Source organism: Heloderma suspectum, chromosome 2 (genome assembly GCF_057233095.1).
Source record: "Heloderma suspectum isolate Gila_16-S chromosome 2, 16-S_ref, whole genome shotgun sequence".
Taxonomy (NCBI): Eukaryota; Metazoa; Chordata; class Lepidosauria; order Squamata; family Helodermatidae; genus Heloderma; species Heloderma suspectum.
Genome location: NC_139459.1, coordinates 181,958,507 through 181,985,824, shown reverse-complemented (window position 1 = coordinate 181,985,824; position 27,318 = coordinate 181,958,507). Strand labels below are relative to the sequence as shown.

Sequence of the window (27,318 nt, the reverse complement as noted above, 5' to 3'; positions counted from 1 at the left end):
CCACTGAATGCAGTCACTGTCCTCCAAGTGATCAGGAACCCTACACAATCAGGGTTCCTGACTGTGTGGAGTAATGCAGCCGAGTTCAGTTGAACACGGTTACAGCCTCTCTTCAGACCTTCCGGTTCAAACTGGGAAGGTGGAGGGTGGAGGGGGCAGGGCTGGCACATCCCCTCCCCCATCCATTCCGCATTTACAATTTTGTGATGACTGAATAAAGCTAGGGTTGTTTTGAGGATAAAAGGGAGGGGGGAAACCATTTAATACCACCTTGGAAGAAGAAGATCAGAATTTAAAATAAAAAATAAAGAAATAATATTTGACTGCGTATGTTTATAGCTGACATAGAATAGTGTGGATATTTGCCAATGTTTGATAGATGATATGCAGTAGTATTAGTATTTGACAGCTAACAGCTCAACAAGATTTCATATCTGACACCTGCCAAAATCAAAGCAGTCAAGAAAATCCAACAAGCCCAGAGAACTAAAAAAAAAAATGGGGGGGGGGGGATTTCACATTCAGCAATTTGACTTACCCACTTGACATGGCACTTCCAACATTAGAGTGGTGACATTTGAAACATGGGAGAATTTCAAATATTTGCTGTTCCAACTCTACCCATAGGGTCTTAGGCAAGCTTGGACACTCCAGATATCACAAGGTGTTGCAACATGCTGTAGTGGGCTAGAATCTCATATAGCTTGTAAATAACTGCTCAAGTGGTGGTCATCACCCACCACTGCTCTGTTCACTCATACTGCTCCAGTTTCTTTCACCCTTATGCTGCTGTTGCTATGTCATGGACCAGGACTCCAAACCCTCCTCCTCAGAGGATCCTGACCATTTGTCCTCTGAGGAGGCTCCAGAGTTAAGAGTTCAGGAAGAGGATTCTGTCATGGAAAGGGATCACAAGGCTTCCTCATCCCTAAGAACTAGTTCCCCAGGAAGATCCCAGGTGTTGGCTCTCAACCTCTCATGCATCCAGAGAAAGTTACCTTGCCATCTTTGGACTCTGAGGACTCCGGCCTTGAGGACACTGGCATACCACAGCCACTCTCACATTGTCACAGCTTTAGGGTGCTAAAACAGGCCAGGCCCCTTTAAGAGCCAGTGTAGAGACAGAGCCAACCAGCCTTAATATGGGCATCTTCCTACTTATGGCTCAGTCTTTATCTGCTCTTTATCGGAGCAACATACAGACAACCCTGTCTGGCTTCCAGCCACAGCACCACTCGGAGCTTTCTGTGGTGCTGATCTCTTCCCATCTTGCTTCCCTGAGGAAACGGACACCTGCCGAAGATAAGACCACAGCAGAACCCTGCAACCTAGGCTACATCACAGAGTATCATCTGACCCCATGGTCTGAAACAGTGTATGCTACCACTTATCCCCGGGCTGTTGAACCTCTTTCAACCTGAGGGCTGAATTCCATTTCGGAGAAGCTCTTGGGGTCACATTCCAGTGGATGGTGTACTGGAGACAAAAGGGATGTGACCAAAAATTCCAGCATATTTTAGCTTAAAGCTTTTACTGCCAATAATTATCCCATACGAGCATTTTAATCCTTTGGAATGGGCCGGGGGGGTGGGGGAGACAGCACTAAAACCAGGAAACCACCAAATGATCAGTGGTTGGGGAAAGGGGTGGGGCCATCTGGTGAACCCAGAGGGCCAGATTGGGGTCCCTGGATTTGGCCCAGAGCCCAAGGTTCTGCATCCCTGACTTACTCCCTTCCATGAATGCACCCGGGGGGGGGGCTTGTCACTACAATTCTGATCACACACACACACACACACGTGTGTGGGTTTTCTCAACATTTGTCTTCCCCAACCTGGTGCCCTCCAGACGTTTTGGACTTCAACTCCCATCAGCCCCAGCCAGCATAGCCAATGGTCAGGAATACTGGGAGTTGTAGTGTAAAACATCTGGAGGGCATCAGGTTGGGGAAGGCTGCTCTACATGCAGTTGCATAGGGTGCCAGTCTCCACTGTCTCTACCGTAGCCTTTAAAAGCCAGTTGCTTCTGAAGAAAGAAAGAAAGAAAGAAAGAAAGAGCGAGCGAGCCCAGGTTGCAGTCATCACAGTACTATGGCAGGTCTATGCCTGCAGCAGTGAGGTCACAGCTGCTCACTTGGAGGTGACTGATACTCACTACAGGTGACCAGGGAAAGGCTAAATTACAGTCACGATAGCTGTATATCACCTCCAGTATCAGAGGCAGGATGCTTCTCAATACGACTTCTGAGGAACACAAGTGAGAGGCTGCTGTTGCACTCATGCCCTGCTTGTGGGCTTTCCATGGGTATCTAATTAGTACTGTAGGAACAAAATGATGGACCACATAGGCTTGTAGTCTGATCCAGCATAGTTCTTCTTATGTTCTTATGGCAGAGACAAGAAATGGAAATCAACCTGTAAGCAGGTTGATTTCCATTTATACTCAATGTATACTCCGTATACTCAATGTATACGGAGAATCAGTGGAGTGGGGGGGACAGAGTGTTAGACTTGGCACAGGGAGATCAGCCCCTGTTCATCCACGAAACTCGCCTAGTGAATTTGGGCAAACTCTTATTTCTCAGCCTAACTTCAACTCACAGACCTCTTTCGAGGATAATATGGGACAAACCTCTTCCCTTTCCTTTTTGTATTGTGTATATTAGATGTGAACCTGTGAGCAGCGACAGTCTTATCTTTTAACCACTGTACAGCACTTAGAAAAAATGTCTAATCATCATCATTCATTCATTTATTCTATACTGACCATTAGCCAAAGTTCTCTGGGCAGTTTAAAAGACAAAGCTTAAAACCATAAAATACAACAACATAGTAAAATAGAATATAAAACCATAAGTTTAAAACAGAATAAAACCAAAATCGTAACCAATATATTATCATCATCATCCTTCTGGTCTCTTTGGAGGAAGAGTAGATACAACTGTGAACGACTACTACTACAAACTGCTACTTAGTGCTTTCAAAGTCTACATTCTGGACCCAAATTTATCTTCTTGTCTTTTAGAAATAATCAGGTTCCTTCTGGAGCAGGGAATGCCCTGTAACAGACACAATAATTTTCCCCATTGCTCTGCTTTATGGTTGTATTATATTTTAAGTGGTGATACAGGCTCAGTGTTGACCTGAGAAGAGCTAACGCAGCCCCATTATAAGAGGACAGGCCTGCAGCTGACAATCAGCTTTCCATCCCCTGTCAGGACTCAATATCATGTCAGCCGTTGTCCTGGATATTCATTTAAATGGAAAGATGCAGGTTATTTCCCCTGGGCCCCTCAGCACAATCTGTGGCCATTGCCTGACAGGTAAATATGCATTAAAATGTCATTCTTTGTCTATACTTTAACCAGCTTAAAACAGCACCTGTTACCATAATATCTGAGCAGGTTTTTTCAAAAAGAATTATCTATATTTACTCTCATGTATATACATATGCAAAACCAATCCCCTTAGCCACACTGTACGAATGACAAACTGAGACCTAGAAAAGCTGAGCATCTGTCCTCCACACTTAGGATGGCCATTCTACCATACTTTACTAGTCTGTGACCTTGAGAGAGTTCTTGCTGCCTTGAGAGGGTTCCACCCTTAAAAGATGGCCTAAAGATCATTTTAGACAAATAAAGAAAATAAAACCACTTTCTGTCAGGTAACCAGTTCTGGTCTCTGTAAAACCAGTAAATTCCACTTTCAGCCAGGCCTGCCCACACCCGCACCCACCCACCCCTGCCAAATTTTGTCCTAGCTCCAACCATGACCAAGCCTGGCCCTACCATTAGGCAGAGTGAGGCAGCTGCATGAGGGTTGGAGCTATGGCAAAGTGTTGGAAGTCAGAGCTACGTATGCCATGCTGTCTGCCCTGCACCCTCTAACCTAGCTTGCTGCTCTCTGGTGCAGTGCAGGATGCTGTCCTATCACCAGTGTTGAGGTAAATATCTATGGAATTGCAGGGAGGAGAGTCATCTTGTGCTTTGCCTCAAGCAGCAAAATGCCTTGGCCTGGCCCTGACCCTGACACACCAGGCTGGTCACCCTCTAGCGCTGCCCTGGGAGCAAATATTATTGAAATCAGTAGTTGACACACTCCATGTTGGCACACCAGACTAATCTTTGGGGCCTAACTTCCATCCCTGGGTGGTCCACATCTTAACTCCCAATTCCAGCACATCCTGCTAGCAGACCAATCATAGCCCAAGTACATTCATTCATACAGTCACAAGTACTACTCGTCTGCAGGACTGAGAAAATAACAGAGACGGAGTGCAGATGAACAATGTTCCAGAGGCAGGCTTTCCACAAGGTAAAGAAGCCTTCTTCTCATGTTTAGATCCATGTGTGGTGTGAACACCTGGAGGGGGACCAGGATCGCACTGGCTGGCCTGATCTCCCAACCTCCATGAGTCTGTTGGTGCCACCCCCAACCTCCCCATGTTGGCAGGTGGTGAGAACAAGCACTACATGCATATGCACGATTGGCCTATACAGACCACTGGGAACCCCATTCAACCAGTGTTCCTGACCGCAATTGTATAGACCCTGTGGATAAACACAGAGTCTGTTCTCACCGTTAGCCAACACTCAGTGGTCCAGGGCAGGGCCAGCAGGTGTGATCCCAGTCTCCCTCACCTAAGTTAATTCTGCAGATGGATCCAAGCGTGAGAAGATGGCTGTCCCAGAAAGCAGATTTAGAGCCAAACATCACATTACACTAGTCAGGTAACATGTAGCTGAGGCCTGTCTTTGGGTTTGTTAGTTTTTTACTCTAGTGTAAGTGCACATAGCCCCAATTCTGATTGGAACCACTGTGTTCTGGGAGGGGAGGGTTAAACCTTCCCCTACCTACACACACACACACACACACACACACACCATTTTCCCTGAATGTAGGGGATAAAAACCCATAGGGGGGTTTAAAAAATCTCAACTGATGTCAATTGAGACTTTTTTTTATCTCTTTCCCCCATATATTGGGGGGGGGGGATTCAGAGGAAAAAACATGGGGGGAAGGTTTAACCCTCCCCACCCTGAGTGCAGTGGTCCTGGTCTGAATCAGAGTCCCATTTACACTAGAGTAAAACAAAAGACAAGGCTCAGCTAGACACTGAGAGGTTTGGCCCTCAGGTGCTATTAAGGATGGTGCAACAGGAGAGAAACACCTGATTCATGGGACGCTACCCACCTGAGATGCAGAAGAGAACTTCCTAGTAGATTGTGCCCCATAGTAACAAGGGTACATGTTGTATTTTTTGCCTCAAAAGCCAAAATGTCCTAGGCTAAAAACAATAACTCAACTGATGTTGATTATTACCACATATGTACGGATGACTCAGCACTGGAAAGATCATAAACCTCTATGAGAGAAGAGGGGATATACAGTACACACCTGGCAGCCAGGCCTTCATACTCAGTAAGAGTCAGATGTGGATAGCCATTGAAAAAATATATTCATGCACGATTGGTGCCATTTATAGACTATTTGGACAGTCACCTATTTACAGGATAATAGACTTTTATTAAAGGACAGATGTCAATTATTATTTATTATTAGAAACATATCGATGGTACATATCTATCGCCATGGGGTGAGATGGGAGGCTGGGGTGGATAGGTTTTGTAATTCTAAGTTTATTTTTAAAATGTTTTCCCCAGACAGTCCCTGCTCTTCCCATACAATGCATCATTAACCCCTGGAATCCATTGCCATAAAATATGGAGAAGGCTAATAGTCCAATAGTTCTTTTATTTTTAAAAGGATTAAACAAATTCATGGAAGATGAGGCCATTAATCTTACATGTCAGGCGTTCTGTGGGACTGGCAGAATGTGAGAGCAACCTACAAAGCGTGGGTTACTCCATAATTACCCCGTGGCTCCTTGTATAGTTTTCCCAGAAACATCCATTTGGGGCCAGTTCCAGAGTACACACTCTGGGATAAGGCAGTTGCTTTGATCTGTGGAAGCTCTTAAATTCTATTGCTGCATCTGCCCTCAGGTAGGGGAGATGTTCTTCAGGTACCCAGCATTACTCCCGGACCTCACATAAACTTCATGGAATCACACAAGAAATGAGTGGAAAATTATCAGAGAAGTGTGACCTTGTAGTACCAGCAGAAGCTAAGCTTCCCCTTCGTGTCCTGGGGAAGGAATAACTCAGCCTCTTGCTTTTCATTAACTTTTTCAGTGTAGTAGGTAAATTCTCACAACTATGCTAGAAATCTCCTCCTGGGCTTCATTTTGCTCTCCCCGTCTTAGTTATTGTGCAATTCTTCTCAACAATGTATTCTCCATTGACTCAGCCAATCTAAAGTTTCCAAAAAATCTGTCATCACTCCATTACACAACAATTCTCACACACCTACCCACCCCCCAAACACAGACATCTTTTTTTTTTACTTTTCTTCTTTTACTGTCTCATAATCTGAAGTTTCTTTCAGTGTTGGATCTAAAATCTTGCCTCAGAAAGCAAATTGAAAGCCAAACTTCACATTACACTAGTCACGTAACATGTAGCTGAGACTTGTCTGGGGGGAGGGGGGGGCGTGGTTAGTGCAAGTGCACATGGCCCCAATTCTGATTGGAAACACTATGTTCTGGGAGAGGAGGGTTAAACCTTCCCCCACACACACCATTTCCCCCTAACATAGCCCCCCCTGGAGGGGGCTTTAAAAGTCTCTATTGGTGTCACTTGAGACTTCATTTTTAATCTCCCCCGTCCCCTACAAATGGTGGGGGGAATTCGGGGGGGGGAACTCTCTTACAATCTGAAGTTTCTTTCAGCGCTGGCTCTAAAATCTTGTATTTTCTGAACCAGGTCAGAAAGCTCAGTGGAATGTTTTAACTGGGAGCATCACCAGTTTGCCTTCTGTGAAATGGGTATTTTGTTGTGCTTCGTGGGGACAAATATAAGATTTGGCATTTCGGCACAGACTCCACCTCTGCCTTGTAATCATTTTCTTGGCCAAGTTACTTTTCTCTGAGCCTCATCACTTTCCTTTTTGTGAAATAGTTGTTGCAGCAGAAGAGTTGTTGGAGCAGAAGGGTTCAAAAGAGTGGTTTTGTGTTTGGGAATTCAGACCTCCTCTTTGCCTTGTACTTAGACTCTGGGGCAAGGTACTTTTTGTTTAGCCTCATTACTTTGCCTTCTGGGAAATGGGTATTTTGTGACTGGCCACAACCACCATGGCAGTCATTTTGTGAATTGGAAACCCCACCATGGCAGCCATTTTGTGAGAGCACCCACAACACTCTCAAAACTCCAAATGTACCCATCCACCCAAAACGGTTGGGGACTGCTACCTAGCCCACTATTGTCCTGTATTCCAAACAGCAGTAGCTCTCTAGGGCCTCAGGCAAAAGAGTTTATTTCCCAGACCTGCTTCTTTAGATCCTGGGACCTTTTCTATGCAAAGCATGAACCCAGATGGTATAATATCTAACTAACCCATACCATCATCTCTGACATGCACGGCATACCTAAACTACAAACCCCTATATCAGTTTATCTTGGGAACTGTACTTTGGCAAGGTGCTTAAGAGTTCTGGGTTAAAGATCTGAAGCCCTTTCTCACAAAACTACAGTTCCAGGATTCCCTTGGAAGAAGAAATGGCTGTTAAATCTATTTAAATATATGGTTCAACCAGTTTAAATCTGCAAATATATTCCAGCTCTCAGGCCGAGGACCTTCTCAGCTCTGCTGTGAAGAGATCCTTGGAGGTGTCACAAATTCAGTGTCTAGCCTCATATTTGGAAAGTATACAAATTTAAATGTATCTGGAAGGAAATTTTTCTAGCAAAAAATTACCTTGATTTTTAAATTTCATATTATTATTGTTTGATTTGCCAAATTCAGATTTTAATTTTATTTGTTAAAAATAAATATACAAAATATACAAACAAATCACATGCAGAACCCCAAAATATATAGTCTAACAAGTATTACAACACATTAAATTATAGGACAATAAGGATGCAATCCTATTGTTCCTGGGACGGGTTCCCAAGGGCCATAGGATATACTGGATCTCCTCCTGCCAAGGAAGAGAGAGAGGTCTGTCCACGGAGATCTGACCTTGGATTCCCCCTCTCAGCCCCCACGGAAACATCCATGCCCCTTACTTTTTTGATATCAGATCTCTGACACTGGAGAGCGGGGGAAAGAGGCATGCTGGGGACAGGGGTTCAGGAGAAGCTGGGGATCCAAAGGATCCACAGATCTCCTGGCCTCTGGCCATGCCTCCCAAATGGCCTGTAATCTATACCAGCACCAGAGCTGGCAAATATTAATTCTCTTAATGGGAGGGAATCAGTTAAAAAAGAAATACCCCAGCCGGGGAAGGAAAAGGAGAGAAAACACTGCTCCTCCCTTGCTTCCACCCTGTTTGCATCGCCAAGCTGGGGTCTCGATATCTTGGAGGCTCCAATGGAAGAGTTCTCTGGGATGAGGATTAGGACTGGACTGCCCATAAACAATGTGGCATAATGGTCAGAGCGTGGGACTGGGGAGATCCGGGTTCTAGTCCCCACTCAGCTAATGAAGCTTACTGGGTGACTTTAGGCCAGTCACTGACTCTCAGCCTAACCTACCTCACAGGGATGTTGTGAAGTTAAAATCAAAAGGAGGAGGATCATGTAAGCCACCTCGAGATCCTTGCAAGAGGAAAAAAGGTGGGATAGAAATGTAATTGTTATTATTCAATTCGAAGTTCAATAAGAAAATCACAATGCATTAAGTCAATGTTATATACGTTCCCTATTATTTATCCCTAACACACTCAGCTTCTGTTCAAAGATATCGTTGTCCATAACCCTTCCTGTGAGGTAGGTCAGGATTTCAAAGTGCCCCTTAGCATTTGGGGGTAGGGTCGGGGTTTAGTTGCCAAGGGCCAGGCAGACCCTATTGCAGTAGCTCTTCTACAGAAGCTGCCCCACGGCCCCATGGTTCTGGACTAAGATTTTTCAAATTGTTTCATGTTCACTTTTAATACTTTTATGCCTCAAAAGGCAATTTGGGACAAAAAAATAAAATCTCTCTCCATATTGATTATATGGTTAGTGTAGTCAATAGAAGAGGATTGCAACAAGAACTGGCAGTTTGTGGCCTACAACCATCATCTTGTTAGCGCATTGCATTACTTGCTAAGGAACCAGAGTGAGCAGCTAAATCGCAAAAACCCTGATGTGTCTGTGATTGCAGACGGGGAGGGGGGCACGGCTGCTCCACCCATTCTGGGAGGCAAGCATGAAGATGTGCACACACAGCAGGGAGCCTTGCGCATGTTTAAGCTTAGCGTCATGGGCAGGCGTGGTTGGGCGCCTGCTGAGGGCCCACATCCCAGCAGGGGCCCACTGAGAAGAGTCCCCTGGCCTTGCTCCTCCTCTTCCGGTGTGTTCATCTGCCTCTCGTTCTGGCCCAGACAACGGTGGCAGTGAGAAGGAAGAGCAGGAGATGCCACTGGGTGCTTGCTCCATGCCCCTCAAGCAAGCAAAAGGTAGCAATGATGAGAAAGAGGAGGAGGAGCAAGAGCAGCTGGGGACAATGGTGGGGAGAAGGTGGACTCACTGAGGGAGGGGGCCTATAGAGGGTTTCTTCCCAAGGGCCCTCAAAAAGCTGGAGCCAGCAGTGGTTGGTAGACATATCCTTTATATACAGTCAGGGCCAGAAATATTGGAGCAAGGATAACTGTTTTGGCAGTAGGCCTCTGTACACCACCACATTGAAGTTGAAAGGAAACACACCCAGATGGGAGCGAAGTCAGGGCTTCCAGCTGCAATTCAAGGGCTTTGACAAAAGTGGGGCACTACCCATTCAGGAAGGACAGCCAGTGGCATACACACACACCCCAATCGTTGGGGTCTCATAAGTCATGGAACAAACCAACATCATTTCAAACTTAAGGGTCGCCTTTAATACCTGGATGAAAATCCTTTGCAGTCAATGACTGCCTGAGGTCTGGAAGCCATGGACATGGCCAAATGCTGAGTTTCCTCCCTCGAGATGCTTTGCCAGGCCTTGACTGCAGCTGCCTTCAGCTGCTGCTTGTTCGTAGGTCTTTCTGCCTTCAGTCTTATCTTCAGTAAGTGAAAAGCATGCTCTATTGGGTTGAGATCAGGTGACTGACTTGGCCATTGAAGAACACCCCACTTCTTTGCCTTGAGAAATACTTGGGTAGCTTTTGCTGTATGTTTTGGGTTATTATCCATCTGCAATATGAAGCGGCGTCCTATCAGTTTGGCAGCATTCGGCTGAATCTGAGCAGACAGTATAGCCCTATGCACTTCAGAATTCATCTTGCTGCTTTTATCAGCAGTCAGGTCATCAATAACCACCAGTGACCTGGTTCCATTGGCAGCCATACATGCCCATGCCATAACACTGCTTCCACCATGTTTGACAGATGATGTGGTACGCTTTGGATCATGAGCTGTTCCTTTCCTTCTCCATACTTTTCTCTTCCCATCATTCTGGTACAAGTTAAACTTGGTCTCATCAGTCCAAAGAATCTTATTCCAGAACTGGGCAGGCTTTTTTAGGTGTTTGCTGGCAAAGGCTAATCTGGCCTTTCGGTTCTTGAACATTACCAGTGGTTTGCACCTTGTTGTGAAGCCTCTGTATTTACATTCATAAGCCGTCTCTTGACTGTAGATGTTGACAATGACATGCCTACCTCCTCAAGAGCGTTCTTGACCTGGCTAGATGTTGTGAAAGGGTTCCTCTTCACCATGAGCAGAATTCTGTGGTCATCCACTTTAGTTGTCTTCCGTGGTCTTCCAGGCCTTTTGCTGTTGCTGAGCTTGCCAGTTAATTCCTTCTTTTTCAGGATGTTCCAGACTGTTGTGTTGGCCACTCCCAATGTTTTTGCTATCTCTCTGATGGGTTTATTTTGTTTCCTCAGCCGAATGATGGCCTCCTTCACTCGCATGGACACCTCTTTGGATCTCACGTTGGGGGTTCCAGTGAACAGCTACCAAATGCAAATGTAACACTCAGAACCACCTCCAGGCCTTTTATCTGCTTGATTGGTCATGGGGTGCCCAGGAAACAGGCCACTCCTGGCCATGCAGCTGCTTGTCAGCCATTCGTTCCATTACTTATGAGCCCCCAACGACGGGGGGGGGGGGTATGCCACTGGCTGTCCTTCCTGAATGGTTAGTGCCCCACTTTTGTCAAACCCCTTGAATTACAGCTGAAAGTCCTGACTTTGCTCCCATCTGGGTGTGTTTCCTTTCAACTTCAATGTGGTGGTGTATAGAGGCCAACTGCCACTCCATAGAAAAACAGTGGTACAGCTAGGGCTGGACCCCGGTGTCAAAATCCAGAGCCAGAACCGGCAGAAGACCCACCACCACCGCTGCTGGTGGGGGGCAGTGTGAGTCGCCAAGGCAACATGGGGGGGGAAGAGGAGGGGCAAGCTGTTGCTATGGGTCGGGAGGAGGAGGAGGAGCTGGATTTGCTGCAGCAGGAGAGTAACCAGTGAGGCTCTCTAGAGCAGCTGCCTGCCCTATGCCTCGCTTTGCGAGTCATAGGGCAGCAGCAGCAGCGGCACCCATAGCCTAGAGTGCTGGACTGGGAGCTGGGAGATCAGGGTTCTAGTCCCCACTCAGCCATGGAAGCTCACTGGGTGACTTTGGGTCAGTCACAGACTCTCAGCCCAACCTACCTCACAGGGTTGTTGTTGTGAGGAAAAAAGGGAGAGGAGGAGGATCATGTAAGCCGCCTTGGGTTCCTTGCAAGAGGAAAAAAGGCGGGATATAAATGCAATAAATAAATAAATAAACCTCCCAGATCCATGTCCTGAGGCAGGGAATTCACCCCACTTAATGAGAGGGCTGGCCCTATCCTGGGCTCCACAGACTTAGGGGGGAGGGGAGGGCAAATGGCCACTCAGAGAATGGAAGTGCCAAACAGGCCCGGTGTCAGCACCTGATTTAAAATAAAAATGTTATAGTCAGGGAGTGGCTGGTTAGGCATGTACATGGCTACAGATGCTCATTTTATTATTTTTACTTTATATATATATATATATATATATATATATATATATATATCCTTTTCTATAAGAAACTGGTGTTTATTCCTAAGAAATTCTGTTTCACATCAGGACAGCAGAAGCAAACTTCATTTTATTCCTATAGTCATGATGGTATTTTGGTTTGATGTTCAGTCGTTCAGTCGTGTCCGACTCTTCGTGACCCCATGGACCATAGCACGCCAGGCCTTCCTGTCCTGCGCTCTTTCCCGGAGCGTGCTGAAGTCCATATTCATTGCATCGGTGATGCTATCTAGCCATCTCATCCTCTGCCGTCCCCTTCTCCTTTTGCCTTCAGTCTTTCTCAGCATCAGGGTCTTTTCCAGGGAGTTTTCTCTTCGCATTAGGTGGCCAAAATAGTTGAGCTTCAGCTTCATTATCTGTCCTTCCAATGAGCACTCAGGGTTGATTTCCTTTAGGATGGACTGATTTGACCTCCTTGCAGTCCAGGGCACTCGTAAGAGTCTTCTCCAGCACCACAGTTCGAAAGCATCGATTCTTCGGTGCTCAGCCTTCCTTATAGTCCAGCTCTCACAGCCATACATTGCTACTGGGAAAACCATAGTTTTGATTAGACGGACCTTTGTCGGCAAGGTGATGTCTCTGCTTCTTACTATGCTGTCTAGGTTTGCCATAGCTTTCCTCCCAAGGAGCAAGCGTCTTTTAATTTCATGGCTACAGTCACCGTCTGCAGTGATCTTGGAGCCCAAGAAAATAAAATCTGTCACAGCTTCCATTTCTTCCCCTTCTATATGCCAGGAAGTGATGGGGCCAGATGCCATGATCTTCGTTTTTTTAATGTTGAGTTTCAAACCAGCTTTTGCACTCTCCTCTTTCACCCTCAACAAGAGGCTCTTTAGATCCTCTTCGCTTTCTGCCATTAGGGTGGTATCGTCTGCATATCGGAGATTGTTGATAATTCTCCCGGCAATCTTAATTCCGACCTGTGATTCATCCAAACCGGCGTTTCTCATGATGTACTCTGCATATAAGTTAAATAAGCAGGGCGACAATATGCAACCTTGTCGTACTCCTTTCCCAATTTTGAACCACTCGGTTGTTCCATGTCCGGTTCTTACTGTTGCTTCTTGACCCTCGTACAGGTTTCTCAGGAGACAGGTAAGGTGGTCTGGTACTCCCATCACTTTAAGAATTTGCCACAGTTTGTTGTGATCCACACAATCAAAGGCCTTAGCGTAGTCAATGAAGCAGAAATAGACGTTTTTCTGGAATTCTCTTGCTTTCTCCATGATGCAGCGAATGTTGGCGATTTGATCTCTAGTTCCTCTGCCTCTTCGAAACCCAGCTTGTACTTCCGGTAGTTCTCAGTTAGCATACTGCTGAAGCCTAGCTTGTAGGATTTTGAGCATAACCTTGCTGGCATGTGAAATGAGTGCAATTGTGCGGTAGTTTGAACACTCTTTGGCATTGCCCTTCTTTGGAATTGGAATGTAAACTGACCTTTTCCAGTCTTGTGTCCAGTGTTGAGTGTTCCAAATTTGTTGGCATATTGAGTGCAGCACTTTAACAGCATCATCTTTTAGGATTTTAAATAGCTCAGCTGGAATACTGTCATCTCCACTAGCTTTGTTGTTACTAATGCTTCCTAAGGCCCACTTGACTTCACTCTCGAGGATGTCCGGCTCAAGTTCAGTGACTGCACTATCATGGTTATCAGGGACATTCAGAACTTTCCTGTATAGTTCTTCTGTGTATTCTTTCCACCTCTTCTTAATCTCATCTGCTTCTGTTAGGTCCCTGCCTTCTTTGTCCTTTATCATGCCCGTCTTTGCACAAAACGTTCCCTTGAGATCTCGGATTTTCTTGAAGAGATCTCTAGTCTTTCCCATTCTGTTGTTTTCCTCGATTTCTTTGCATTGTTCATTTAAGAAGGCCTTCTTGTCTCTCCTTGCTATTCTCTGGAACTCTGCATTCAGTTGGATATATCTTCCCCTTTCTCCCTTGCTTTTCGCTTCCCTTCTTTCCTCAGCTACTTGTAAAGCCTCCTCAGACAGCCACTTGGCTTTCTTGCATTTCTTTTTCTTTGGGATGGATTTCGTTGCTGCCTCCTGAACAATGTTACGGACCTCCGTCCATAGTTCCTCAGGCACTCTGTCTATCAGGTCTAATCCCTGAAATCTATTCCTCACCTCCACTGTATATTCATAAGGGATATGATTTAGGTCATACCTGAATGGTTTAGTGGTTTTCCTTACATTCTTCAATTTAAGCCGAAATTTTGCAACAAGAAGCTCATGATCTGAGCCACAGTCAGCTCCAGCTCTTGTTTTTACTGATTGTATAGAGCTTCTCCATCTTTGGCTGCAAAGGACGTAATCAATCTGATTTCGATATTGACCATCTGGTGATATCCATGTGTAGAGTCGTCTCTTTTTTGGTTTAAGTGAGTTTAAAATGCAAAACTGCACAGTCTCAAGAGTATTTCTTGTTTTCTTTTAATCAGGTTTGCTCTAACATATCACGAATGTAGAAACACTTGTGAAGCATGGAATGGTGAGCAGCGGGTGGGGGGATAGAGAAGATAAATATTAGTTGTGTGCTTCACAACTAAATAATACACATGGCATCACCAAAAAAGAGGACAAAAACTCATGGTGCTTTGCATAAAATTTGCATATGCTAATTTTTATATATAGACCCACACTTAGAAATAATGATTATAATTTAAATAGAAATACAGTACATCTCACCATAATGTGGAAGACTGTGACCAGGTGACCTGTGTGCCTGCCTGTTCAGGAGCTAACTGTCCCTAAACCAGACAGGACAGTCCTTCAAATACAGAACACTTGTCAAGAAATCCATTTTTTTGGTCTGTGTCTTAGCAGCCTGTAAAGTTCCATTCTGTAAGGTTGAGCCTGCATGTATTCATCTGGGTGTGTTATCTCGGCCATTCCAGGCTTCAAGGCCACAGTAGAGCCCTCACTAATTGGACTGAACGAGTGTTGGTGAGATCTTTCTGCCCCCCAGAAAGTCTGGGTAGATTGTTCCCATCCAGGATTGGCTAATAGGGATCACCCCCGATTTGCTTAAGACCTTTGGGTATAAAATCAGTCACCCTGCCACTTTGGGCGATGTACAACAGTACAATTTAAAACAGTAAAATTATACATTAAAACATTATTTAAAAATACCCTAACCCACCCCAAATGCCTGCCTGAATAACCAAGTTTTCAGTGCATGGTGGAAGCTCATTAAAGAGGGGGATGGCGGAGTTCCCTAGGGAGGGAGTTCCACCGAGTGGGGGCCACCACAGAGAAGGCCCTCTCCCTCGTCCTCACCAGCCTAGCTGGTGAGGATTTCCTTCACTTTCTGTGGCCCTGTTCTACTGAAGGCCCGTGTCATTGGTACGTATAGCCAGGTTTAGTCAGTTTTGTTTTTTTGCCGTGTATGTATTGTTTTGAAATATTGTTGTTTCTTTTGTATATTATCCCTTTTCCCTTTTGTACATAAATGTACCACCTATGAATGTGTGTGCTTCATTCCAGTTAAGCTGTGATACCAAGTCCAGAGCATTCGTCTTGGTTATTCCTACTGTTGAGAGTTTCAGGCCTAGGGCGCTGAAATAGAGAGTGCCTGCTTGAGCCTTCATTTCATAAGCCTTAAGGGTGTCCTGTAAGGTCGGAGAGTTCCCTGACTAAGGCTGAGTTGGACATATGGGGTCATGGCAGCCTACCTTGCTGGGTTGGTGTTCAATTTGAGCAAACATTTGTCCCTGCCTCCACTGCCGGGAGTTAGGGTACCCCCCCCTTCCTCCCTTCACAACAGTCCTCTGGAAATGAGAACACAGGGAAGGCTGCCCTAGTCCTTCATCTGTGACAGATGGAGTTTTACCTCAGCCTGCTTGACTACCTCCAGGTCGGGAAACAGGGCAGGTGGAATGAGGAACAGTAGCCAAGCAGTGTCTTGCGTATACGCTTCTGAACTCGTGTGCAGTGCCAACAGCGGCAGAATCAGCACACAAGACCAAATACAACTGCAGCTTCCGTCACCGTAGCCACACATGAGGTCAATTCATAAGGAAGGTCTACACACTGCCGTACGGGCTTGACTAGGCCCAGCTTCTGTTCCATAATCAGTACATGAACAATGTACCAACTTATCCTGTATAACTGACGTAAATTCTCTCTCTTTCTTTTGGGAAAAGGGCAGTAGAAAAAGCCAATCTAAAAAAGGTGGGCTCTGCGTGTACACAAAAAGAATTACAATTTTGGGATACTCATTCTACCCATGGGTTAGTAGGGTGAGAATGCAGGGGAGGGCAGCTCAGGGACTTTTTCCCCAGAAACAGCAATGCCCTCATCTGCAGGAGCACCAGGGTAACTGATGGACCCTCCTTCCTCTGGCAAGCAAACAAGGTGATAACAAGGCTATCAAGTTCTATTGTTTGTGACAAATTAGCATGGAGGAAGTCAGAGAATTAGGAAAGTAATCAAGGAGAGGCTGGATACTGCTTTTCTTTTCTTTAATGGGATTCTTACTTTATGCTAGCAGTTTAAAGGGCAACATTTCTTTGTAAGATTGTTTGCATTTCTAATGGAAAGCTAAAGGTTACATTTCAGCTGGCTGAAGGTATTGTTAAAGCTCAATGTATTTTACAAGCTATACAAGCTGAATCTATGCAGTCAGAAGTAAGCACCTCTGAGTTCAATGGCACTTACTCCCAGGTAATTATGTGTAGGATTACAGTGAGATTTTATTAGTGGTTGGTTGGTTTTGGGTATCAGTGTTTTATGATGGAGCTTTTAACCAGTTGGCTCTTTTGAGGATAAATAACAGAAAAGCAATGTGCATGTGTATATGCATGTGCATGTACACAAACATAAACACACACACACACACATACTGGATATGTCATTGCTTTTCTTCGAGGGGTTCCTATTTTACGTTAGCAGTTTAAAGGCTAGCACTACTTTGCAAGATTGTTTGCATTGCTAATTAAAAATAAAGGTTGCATTTCAGCTAGGGATGGGTGAAAATTTAATTTCACTTTGGTTTTGATAAGAATTTAACAAAATTTGCCAAGTCCTCCATATTCAGGGCAATAAGAATTTGAGATTTAAAAAATTGAATGTGGGAGAAACTGAAACTCACAGGTTTGTCCATCTAGGTCCAGAGCTTTGAGTGCTTTGCTCTTAAAAGTCTTTGTTTGAATCCCTTTATATTCAAGCATCTTTGACAGCTATAAGACAGGCAGGTATATCATGGTCCTCCATGTGGGAATAGCTGCACCTATTGAGTTTGGCTAGTGCAGTTCATTTCCAATATGAATTTATCAAAATTCGCCAAAAAAAAAAAATCATATTCATGAGAGAAAGAACATGAGATTTTAAAAAGTTGAAATGTGGAAGAAAGTGAAACTGACAGATTTGACCATCCTTAACTTAGGGCGCAATCCTATGCATGTTTAGATAGAAAAAAAGTCCTACAACTCCCAGCATTCCCCAGCCAGCATGGCTGGCAGAGGCATACTGGGAGTTGTAGGACTTTTTTTTCTGTCTAAACATGCATAGGATTGTGCCCTAAAGCTGGCTGAAGTTCTTTTGTTAAAGCTCTGTTGAACCTATACAGTCAGAAGTATGTACCACTGAAATCAGTGGAGCTTCCCCAGATAATTATGCATAAGATGGTTGCGAGATTTTATTAGTGGTTTGTTTTTTGATGTCTCTGTTTTGTGATGGAGTTTTAGCTCCCTTGTGTATAACATTCCTAGGGGCAGGGTGAGTATGGATTCTCCTTGGGGACAGGGCTATGGGGACTGACATGATGAGCTCCAGCAGTTCAGAATTTACTATTACACACGCAGCTCTATTCTACAGCTTTAGGGCTGTCTAAAGTATCTGATCTAACTTTTTTATCAATGGGACTTGGACCCTTCCTACTGATTAACAAGCAACAAAGGGAGAGATTTAGGACAGATAAAAGGAAGGACTTCTTCACACAGCACATAGTTAGACTATGGGATTCGCTACCACAAGAAGTGGTGATGGCCACAAGTTTGGATGGCTTTCAAAGGGAGTTAGACAAATTCTTGTAGGAGAAGGCTATCAACGGCTACTAGTCCTGATGGCTATGTGCTACCTCCAGTATCAGAGGCAGTGTGCCCATGTACACCAGTTGCTGGGGAACATGGGTGGGAGGGTGCTGTTGCACTCCTGTCCCACTTGTGAGTTTCCCGTGGGCAGCTAAGTGGCCACTGTGTGAACAGAATGCTGGACTAGATGGACCCTTGGTCTGATCCAGCAGGGCTCTTCTTGTATCCTTGTGTTAGAAGGAGAGCGCCCTCTCACAGAGAAAGTTGGGGCCAAGCTTTAATGTGTGTTGACCTAGAATGGCCAGGTGTCCTGCTTTATAGAGGACAGTCCTCTATTTGAAGGTGACCTCCAGTTGCTGGGGTGTCCAGAAAGAACCAAAAGGAGGGAGAGCAGGGAGGGGCCTTGAAGTTGCCCATCAGTCATTAGCACTTGGATTGAAGACTGAGCAGGCACACAGATCTCCTAGCGGTTACAGCCTTCCACACTAGGGTGAGATGGACTGAGTTTCTATTCAAATTATAGGTGTTATTTCTCAGTTTGCATCTACACGTATAAATTAGCATATGCAGATCTTATGCAAAATGCTATCTTCTTTTGTCCTCTTTTTTGTGATGCATTTCCTTTTGAGTGGGAATGCATAAGTGGCCACCTTAGTGTCACTCATAATTTCCTTTCTGATCATGCTATCTGTGTAGCTTAGGAATGGCAGTGCTTTGGCCTTTTTGTTGTTGTTCAGTCATTCAGTCGTGTCCGACTCTTCGTGACCCCATGGACCATAGCACACCAGGCCTTCCTGCCCTCCGCTCTCTCCCGGAGTGTGCTCAAGTTCATATTCATTGCATCGGTGAGGCTATCTAGCCATCTCATATTCTGTTGTCCCCTTCTCCTTTTGCCTTCCATCTTTCCCAGCATCAGGGTCTTTTCCAGTGACTTTTCGCATTAGGTGGCCAAAATATTTGAGCTTCAGCTTCAGTATCTGTCCTTCCAATGAGCACTCAGGGTTGATTTCCTTTAGGATGGACTGATTTGACCTCCTTGCAGTCCAGGGGATTCGTAAGAGTCTTCTCCAGCACCACAGTTCGAAAGCATCAATTCTTCAGCACTCAGCCTTCCTTATAGTCCAGCTCTCACAGCCATACATTACTACTGGGAAAACCATAGCTTTGATTATACGGACCTTTGTCGGCAAGGTGATGTCTCTGCTTCTTACTATGCTGCCTAAGTTTGCCATAGCTTTCCTCCTAAGGAGCAAGCGTCTTTGAATTTCATGGCTACAGTCACCGTCTGCAGTGATCTTGGAGCCCAAGAAAATAAAATCTGTCACAGCTTCCATTTCTTCCCCTTTTATATGCCAGGAAGTGATGGGGCCAGATGCCATGATCTTCGTTTTTTTAATGTTGAGTTTCAAACCAGCTTTTGCACTCTCCTCTTTCACCCTCAACAAGAGGCTCTTTAGATCCTCTTCGCTTTCTGCCATTACAGTGGTATCGTCTGCATATCGGAGGTTGTTGATAATTCTCCCGGCAATCTTAATTCCGACCTGTGATTCATCCAACCCGGCGTTTCTCATGATGTACTCTGCATATAAGTTAAATAAGCAGGGTGACAATATGCAGCCTTGTCGTACTCCTTTCCCAATTTTGAACCAATTGGTTGTTCCATGTCTGGTTCTTACTGTTGCTTCTTGACCCTCGTACAGGTTTCTCAGGAGACAGGTAAGGTGGTCTGGTACTCCCATCACTTTAAGAATTTGCCACAGTTTGTTGTGATCCACACAATCAAAGGCTTTAGCGTAGTCAATGAAGCAGAAATAGACGTTTTTCTGGAATTCTCTTGCTTTCTCCATGATCCAGTGAATGTTGGCGCTGGATCTCTAGTTCCTCTGCCTCTTCGGAACCCAGCTTGTACTTCCGGTAGTTCTCGGTTCGCATACTGCTGAAGCCTAGCTTGTAGGATTTTGAGCATAACCTTGCTGGCATGTGAAATGAGTGCAATTGTGCGGTAGTTTGAACACTCTTTGGCGTTGCCCTTCTTTGGAATTGGAATGTAAACTGACCATTTCCAGTCTTGCGGCCACTGTTGAGTGTTCCAGATTTGTTGGCATATTGAGTGCAGCACTTTAACAGCATCATCTTTTAGGATTTTAAATAGCTCAGCTGGAAGACTGTCATCTCCGCTAGCTTTGTTGTTACTAATGCTTCCTAAGGCCCACTTGACTTCACTCTCGAGGATGTCCGGCTCAAGTTCAGTGACTGCACTATCATGGCTATCAGGACATTCAGATCTTTCCTGTATAGTTCTTCTGTGTATTCTTTCCACCTCTTCTTAATCTCATCTGCTTCTGTTAGGTCCCTGCCTTCTTTGTCCTTTATCATGCCCATCTTTGCACAAAACATTCCCTTGAGATCTCCGATTTTCTTGAAGAGATCTCTAGTCTTTCCCATTCTGTTGTTTTCCTCGATTTCTTTGCATTGTTCATTTAAGAAGGCCTTCTTCTCTCTCCTTGCTATTCTCTGGAACTCTGCATTCAGTTGGATATATCTTCCCCTTTCTCCCTTGCTTTTCGCTTCCCTTCTTTCCTCAGCTACTTGTAAAGCCTCCTCAGACAGCCACTTGGCTTTCTTGCATTTCTTTCTCTTTGGGATGGATTTCGTTGCTGCCTCCTGAACAATGTTACGGACCTCCGTCCATAGTTCCTCAGGCACTCTGTCTATCAGGTCTAATCCCTGAAATCTATTCCTCACCTCCATTGTATATTCATAAGGGATATGATTTAGGTCATACCGGAATGGTTTAGTGATTTTCCCTACGTTCTTCAATTTCAGCCGAAATTTTGCAACAAGCAGCTCATGATCTGAGCCACAGTCAGCTCCAGATCTTGTTTTTACTGACTGTATAGAGTTTCTCCATCTTTGGCTGCAAAGGACATAATCAATCTGATTTTGATATTGACCATCTGGTGATGTCCATGTGTAGAGTCGTCTCTAGCACATCCCTAAGTAAACACTTTTGGCATATAACCTTCCGTTGTCTCCTTCCAGTTGGGATAAGAAGAACAATCCGGAACCATGGAATAAACTGAGTCCGAATGACCAGTACAAGGTATGTGGGGGATTACACATTTGATCAGTCTAGCTCAAAACAAAGAGAATAAAGAAAATGCCCCAGTACTGGAACCAATGCTGGCTCCAGATTTCAGGGGGCCCTTAGGTAGGTGACCTCAGCGAGGGGCCCTCCTCTCCAAGGCACTGCTGTCCACTCACTCATCCTCTCCCTCTTAGCCCAACCCACACAGCTGCCCATAGGGAGAGCATGAGGAGGGGATGCTGCTCTGTCTCCTCACCCTTGTCATTGTTTGCATGCTTGGAAAAGGCAGGTGAACAGGCAACCATAGCGAGAACGGAGGAGCTTGCAAGAACAGGAGGCTCCATAGAGTGGCTGTGGCCCCCTACAGGGGTGCAGGCCTCAGCAGACACCCAACAACCCTGGAACAGTGATAAATGTGGGGATGGGGTCCCAACTCTGGAGGGATTTATGGAGGGTATTTAAAGGAAAGACCCAAATTGCCTCACACCACAGTTCCAGCGCGGCAAAGAATGCAAACAGTAATTCACCAGCAACCCTTTCTTCCCTAGTTTATGGCTGTCTCCACGGACTACAAAGCCCTGAAGAAGGATCGGCCAGACTTCTGAGGGTGCCATGGCCAAGTCGTTTTCCAGCCCCTGCCACTTTAGGACCACTTGACTTGCCACTCTGCATGGCCACATCTTCTGCTCTCCTGCTGGCCCTTTAAGTGCCATTCACTGAAATTGCCATGAAAGTGCTATTCACTGTGTACATGCCAAGCTGCTGCCGCCACTGCTTCCTGCCTGCCTCTGAGTGATTCTGACGATACCACACCAGTAAAATCTCAACAGGCCATCCAGCAGACACCAAGGAAAATATTAACCCATTCTTTTATATGAAATGCTTCTGTATATTGCAGTAACAAACAGCTAATTTATTAAAGTGGCAGGGGAGAGAAAGCAAGAGGGAAACAAAAGATGTTTCTTTTGGGTCCTGTGGAGACGTCTCGGTTCAATATTTTCCAACCCCTTCCTGTGAATGGCCCTGACCTCCCACTTGCTGCATTTCCTGTCTCCCACGCTCGCAATTACCATTCCCACAAAGAAAAGACGGCACCAGAAAGTAGATCCTAGAGCTGGTTAATGCTGGTCTTAGGGGAGATGCCATCCATAAGAGAGTCAAGTCCAGGGTGGGAGGAAGTGCAGGGGTGGGAGAAGGGCCTGAGGAATGATGCAGCATGACTTAAAGTGTCCTGACTGGGACGTTTTCACAGGATCCATCTGGGCTTCATGAGCAGTTGGTGAGGTTAGGTGGTATGCTAATTTGTAGAACTGGCAATTGCATTGTTATGCTTATGCATTGGAGTATTATTATATGGGGCATCTGAATAATGTGTGTGTGTGTATGTGTGTGAAATGATTCTCTAACATTTCTACGTTTTTCCATGCAGAGGTGTTTGGGTACAAAATGTGATCCAAGTATAAGGATGTATATAGGGGTGCATGCACACCCACTGTGCATACTGTACATGCATCCTCTGAGTATCCACACAACTAGGTATACAAGGATATGTGCAATAGGAGCAGACATATTCTGTATGCACAGTCAGGCTTTTCTTTCATTTGAGTCAGGGCCAACTAGGACTTAGCCCCTAAACAGAAATCTGTTTTCTGTGCCACGACTCAGCCCTGTAATATGCAATCTAGGAATAATGAAGAGAGTTCCTTTGAGCACTTGCAGAGTGCCTTTCACACACTGCCACGTAACCACAGCCCATCTCTACATATGTGGGGTTAAGGAGAGGGGCTTCTCGAACAGACCAGAAATTGAAATCCCAGTTCCTGTATTTGTACAAAGTAAGTAATTTACTTACTGGCATTTGCTCTTGTGCATATCCATATGTTGGGTTGGCTCCAGACTTAGTCATGCTGAGAACAGACCCATTGAAACCAATGGGATTTAAGTTAGCAATGACTAACTTGTCCCCCTGATGTCAGTGGTGTGTACCAGGGCCGGCCCAAGACATTTTGCTGCCGGGGGCAAAGAACAAGACGGCACCCTCTCCTATGGAAAAAAGCCAGCTGGATTGTTTCTTCAAACATGGGCAATGGGACAGCATCCTCCACCACACCTGAAGGCAGTAGGCTAACTTAGGGGGCACAGGGCAGGTCACTTGGCACACAGCTCTCCAACATCTTGCTGCCACTTCCCAGAATCTTCCACTTGAGGCAACTGCCTCACTCTGCCTAATGGTAGGGGCGGCCCTGGTATGTACTCACATATGTGTGAAGGCAGAAGCACGAACATCGTACAAGTGCAAAATGAAGCTGCAAATACATTGGGAAGGAACATTACAGCCTCTAGAACAGAGGAGTGGAACATCAGGCGGTCCACGTGCTGTTGGACTGCAGCTCCCATCAGCCCTAGCCAGCAGGGCCAATGGTGAGGGATGATGGGGATTGCAGTCTAACAAAACCCAAAGGGTCACATGTTCCCCACCCCTGCTCTAGAAGCTACTAAGCCTGGAGACAGACGTGTTTTAAGAGCAACAAAAGTAGTTTGAGAGAGGTTTCATTTTTCATGGTGAACATAAACTCTGTCCCACCGACACCTCCGCTTAAACTGGTGTTCTTGTTTTTTGAAAGAATAACAGAACCTGCAAAACCTGTTTAGCAGAAGCAAAGTGTGATGTGAGCATACACACCACAAGCAACAATTCCCCTCTTTCAAACTGGCTTCAACTATCGGCCAAAAAAGAGTACTGTCTGCCTCCCCTTTCGGTTATTTGGTCTGGCTCCAAAGCAAAGCACAAATACAGACCAGATGTGAGAATAGGACCAGAGGACGTGCCACTGAGCAGGGAACTGCTTAAAGTGCCACAGATGCTAACAGCTGTTTGAAGACCAGACCCCCCACCCCCGCACTTGCCCTCTTCTGGGGCTACAGCACTAGGGAATACAGTCACTTTCTCTCACCCCCATTCAACAGATGCCTCCCACTGCTAAGGAGGCCAAACAGACATGACACAGAAGAGCCCCACTGGAAGATCTTGCTGTTTCTTTCTCCTTTAAAGCAGCCAAGGAGGAGGGAGCTCTGATTTTCATCAGAGCAGCATCAGGGGAGTGGTGCTAAGCCTTCCCCCCAACTGAGATCATGCCCTGTCTCCTCCAAAGCTGCTGTTAAGCCCCACTGGGAGTAGGAAATACAAGCATAATAAAGGGTCTGTTTCCCCCAATTTGGGAGGGGGCAATTTTGATAGGAAAGCTATACAGAGGGGAAAGCTTTAAAAACTCCTCCTCCAGTGCTGCTGCTCCAGTTAAAATTGGAAGCCAACTTCCACCTCCTCCCGCTATTTTAAAAGGCAAAGGCTTTCTTCACACGGAGCTTTTATCCTGTGATTAAGATTGCTCCTTCATGGAAGTTTGCGAGCTCTTTACATGATGCCGTGAACCTCCAAGGCGTCTCCTGCACTAAATGCCCTTTGTGTCGTTTTTAAAGAGATCGCAGAAAATGAGCTATCAAATGACCCCGTTGTGTTCCGCTTGAGTTCCCTCCATGAAAAGAGGAAACGCGGCAAGAAGAGGAGCGAGACCAATGAAAGATAATGGAAGACTCAGATACGGGGAGAAGGAGGGGAAAGGGAAGCGGGAGAGGGAGCAGGTGAAAAAGGGAGCTGTGATCCTGCATTTAAAACAGAAGCAGAAAGCCCTGTTTTAAATGCAGGACTTTAGGCTGGATCTTGTGCTTAAATCAGTTTTGGCCCTAAGCAGAACTGACGAGCATTCCAGATTTTGCAGATGTTCCGCTCTCCCTCTCCACTTCCCCCCACAAACTACTTCCAGACACATTTAGCCATCCTGCGAAGTTCTTTACTGCCCACCTACCACCATCCACTAACCTAGCCCTGCCCCATCAGTTCAGTTCAGGCAGTTTTAATATTCTCCTTCACTACCATACTATTGTGGATGGTGGGGGAGTTAGTAATCTGCAACAACTGGGGGAGAAGCACTGCAGATGCCCTGCCCCCCTCGCAAATGCCTTGGAAGTCTTGTGCTACGTCCATCTTCCCAATAGCAAGAGGATTTTATTGCTGGAGAAAAGGAAGCCACAGATTTGGAAGCCCTATCAGAACGTTAGCCTCTGCGCAGGAGAAAGCAGTTGCGCCTGGAGGGATTTGGGGATAAAACCCCTAACCAAACTGAGCTGATGGGAATGTGTCAGTGGGCAGGCAGAGTTCTACTCTTAACCGTTACTCCACCATCAGCACAAACTCACAGTGAATGTGAAGCGCGTCTGTGTGCGGTTTCTTTGCCGAGGGCTGCCAGTTCACAACCGGAGATCCTGCATGTCTCTTGACACCTCCACAGCAGCAAAAGGACTTGCCCATCCTTTCCACTGCTTGCTTGAATGAGCTGAACACTTACTTTGCTCCCAGCAATGAGGAGTGTTGGGAAGGGCGAGACCTCAGGGATGGATGGATGGATGGATGGATGGATGGATGGAGTTGCTGCCGCAGCAACGTAAGCATCCTCTTTCGCTGCCGCAGAGACAGGTGTAACCTCTGAGTTGCAATCTGGAAAGCCTATCCTTGCAGAACTAAGAACTGTGCACATAGAGGGGGTGTGGATCCTCACCTGCGCCGCTGTCGTCTTTGGTCATAGCCTAAGAATGCTGCTGGCTTTGCATCCCCCTCCTCATCAAAGTACTTCCACATTACCTACCAACTTGGGCTTCTGCTTCCTCTGCTGGACTGCTCTGGCTGTTTCCACCTTGCTCTGAAAGGGCTACGCCTGTAAGGTGTCCAGGTGTCCTACTTTACAGAGGACAGTCCTCTATTTGAAGGGCTGTCCAGTCCAAAGCCGGTTTAAAGATAAAGAACCCCCAGAAGGAAGAGCAGAGCTTAAAGTTGCCCATCAGCAGGTAGCACCTTGACTGAGCAGGCACACGGGTCTTCTGGTCATGGTGACATGTATGGTATTTCTGTCTAAATGATAGTAATTTCTACATTTGCATCTATACACACCAATTAACATGCATTTTTATGAAAATCATTGCCCTCTTCTATCCTCTTTTTCTTTTGCCAATGCATAAGTGGCCACCTGATGTGTCTGGCAAGGGGACGGGAAGCACCACAGTCTAGCAAACCTGCAGCGGAGAAGAGGCACCTGTTGTCACCTCCTGCTCCCTTGAATCTGAACTTTCATGAAGCCTGCTGGGGATAGACGACTGTTCTGCTTGGACTGTGGAGAGAAATGCAACATTCACTATTATTAGTGGCTCTCCCCCCCCCCACTCCCCACTCCGCTTCCCCCCTCCCTGACAAAGCCACACAGGCCCGAGGCAAAATCCAATCGCATTGAACAAATCCAATTTGCAGTAGCAGCTAATAGAGTTTGTTGCTGGTTTAAGCGATGGCAGCGTCAGAAACGCTCTGAAAATCATCCAGGCCCCAGGCCAAGCAGAGAAAGAAGGAAGCGAGTTGGGTACTGAGCCATCCCCACGCAGGGGCCTGGCAAAGCCTAGCTTAGCCTCCCTCCTAAGTCTTTGAATAGGCTCCAGAGAAAATAAGGGCATAAACGAGGACATGTTCAGTCGCTGGCATGGTCGGCTGGATGTGGGGGGAATACCAGGGTGTTGCATAGCCTGCGCTTCCTGTTCCTATTCAAGATTGGCCATTCAGGTGGCAGGACAAGGATGCAGAGTAGGGTGAGTTGATCTACCCCATGCATGTCTATGGAGTTAAGCCCTCTTTGCCTGGCAGCGGGAGCCACTCCAATAGTTACATTTAATTGGAAACAAACCCTCCCTCATCCCGATTTCTCTCATCATTAGTTTCCCCCTCCCTTCCTATAGGCAACACTTTAAATTTAGGGTGACTGTCACAAACCAGAAAATGCTCCTTTTTGCCCCATGACCACAAATACAGCTGCAGCTTCTCCAGCCGTGCTCCTGCTAAGAACCCTCCTCCTGCTTGCCGGCCCTTCCTCCCAACTATGGGAGCAAATCAACAGTCCCTTTTGCTACCAGGGTGGGGAGTCTGCTTTCTCACACTCACCTCCCCCCCCCCCCAATGGTTCTTATCCCTGGTATTGATATCTATTAGGTTTGAGTACATAGGAGCCATGTTGAATCAGACTAAGTGTCCATCTGTCCA

At 45.9% G+C, this 27,318-nt stretch overlaps 1 protein-coding gene across 2 annotated transcripts in view; it reads left to right on the top strand.

The window, feature by feature from the left end:
• The window catches only part of COXFA4L2 (cytochrome c oxidase hypoxia associated subunit FA4L2), a 54,036-nt gene extending 27,829 nt beyond the window's left edge, over window positions 1-26,207 (top strand). Inside the window, exons 3-4 of one of the 2 annotated variants that reach the window (XM_084832268.1) lie at window positions 21,140-21,200; window positions 21,734-26,207. In XM_084832268.1, coding sequence (XP_084688394.1) covers window positions 21,140-21,200; window positions 21,734-21,790 — 118 coding nt within the window. In that variant the 3' untranslated portion in view covers window positions 21,791-26,207. The remainder of the gene's footprint in view (window positions 1-21,139; window positions 21,201-21,733) is intronic. The other variant, XM_084832269.1, reaches the window with a different exon arrangement.
• The last annotated feature ends 1,111 nt before the right edge of the window (window positions 26,208-27,318 follow it).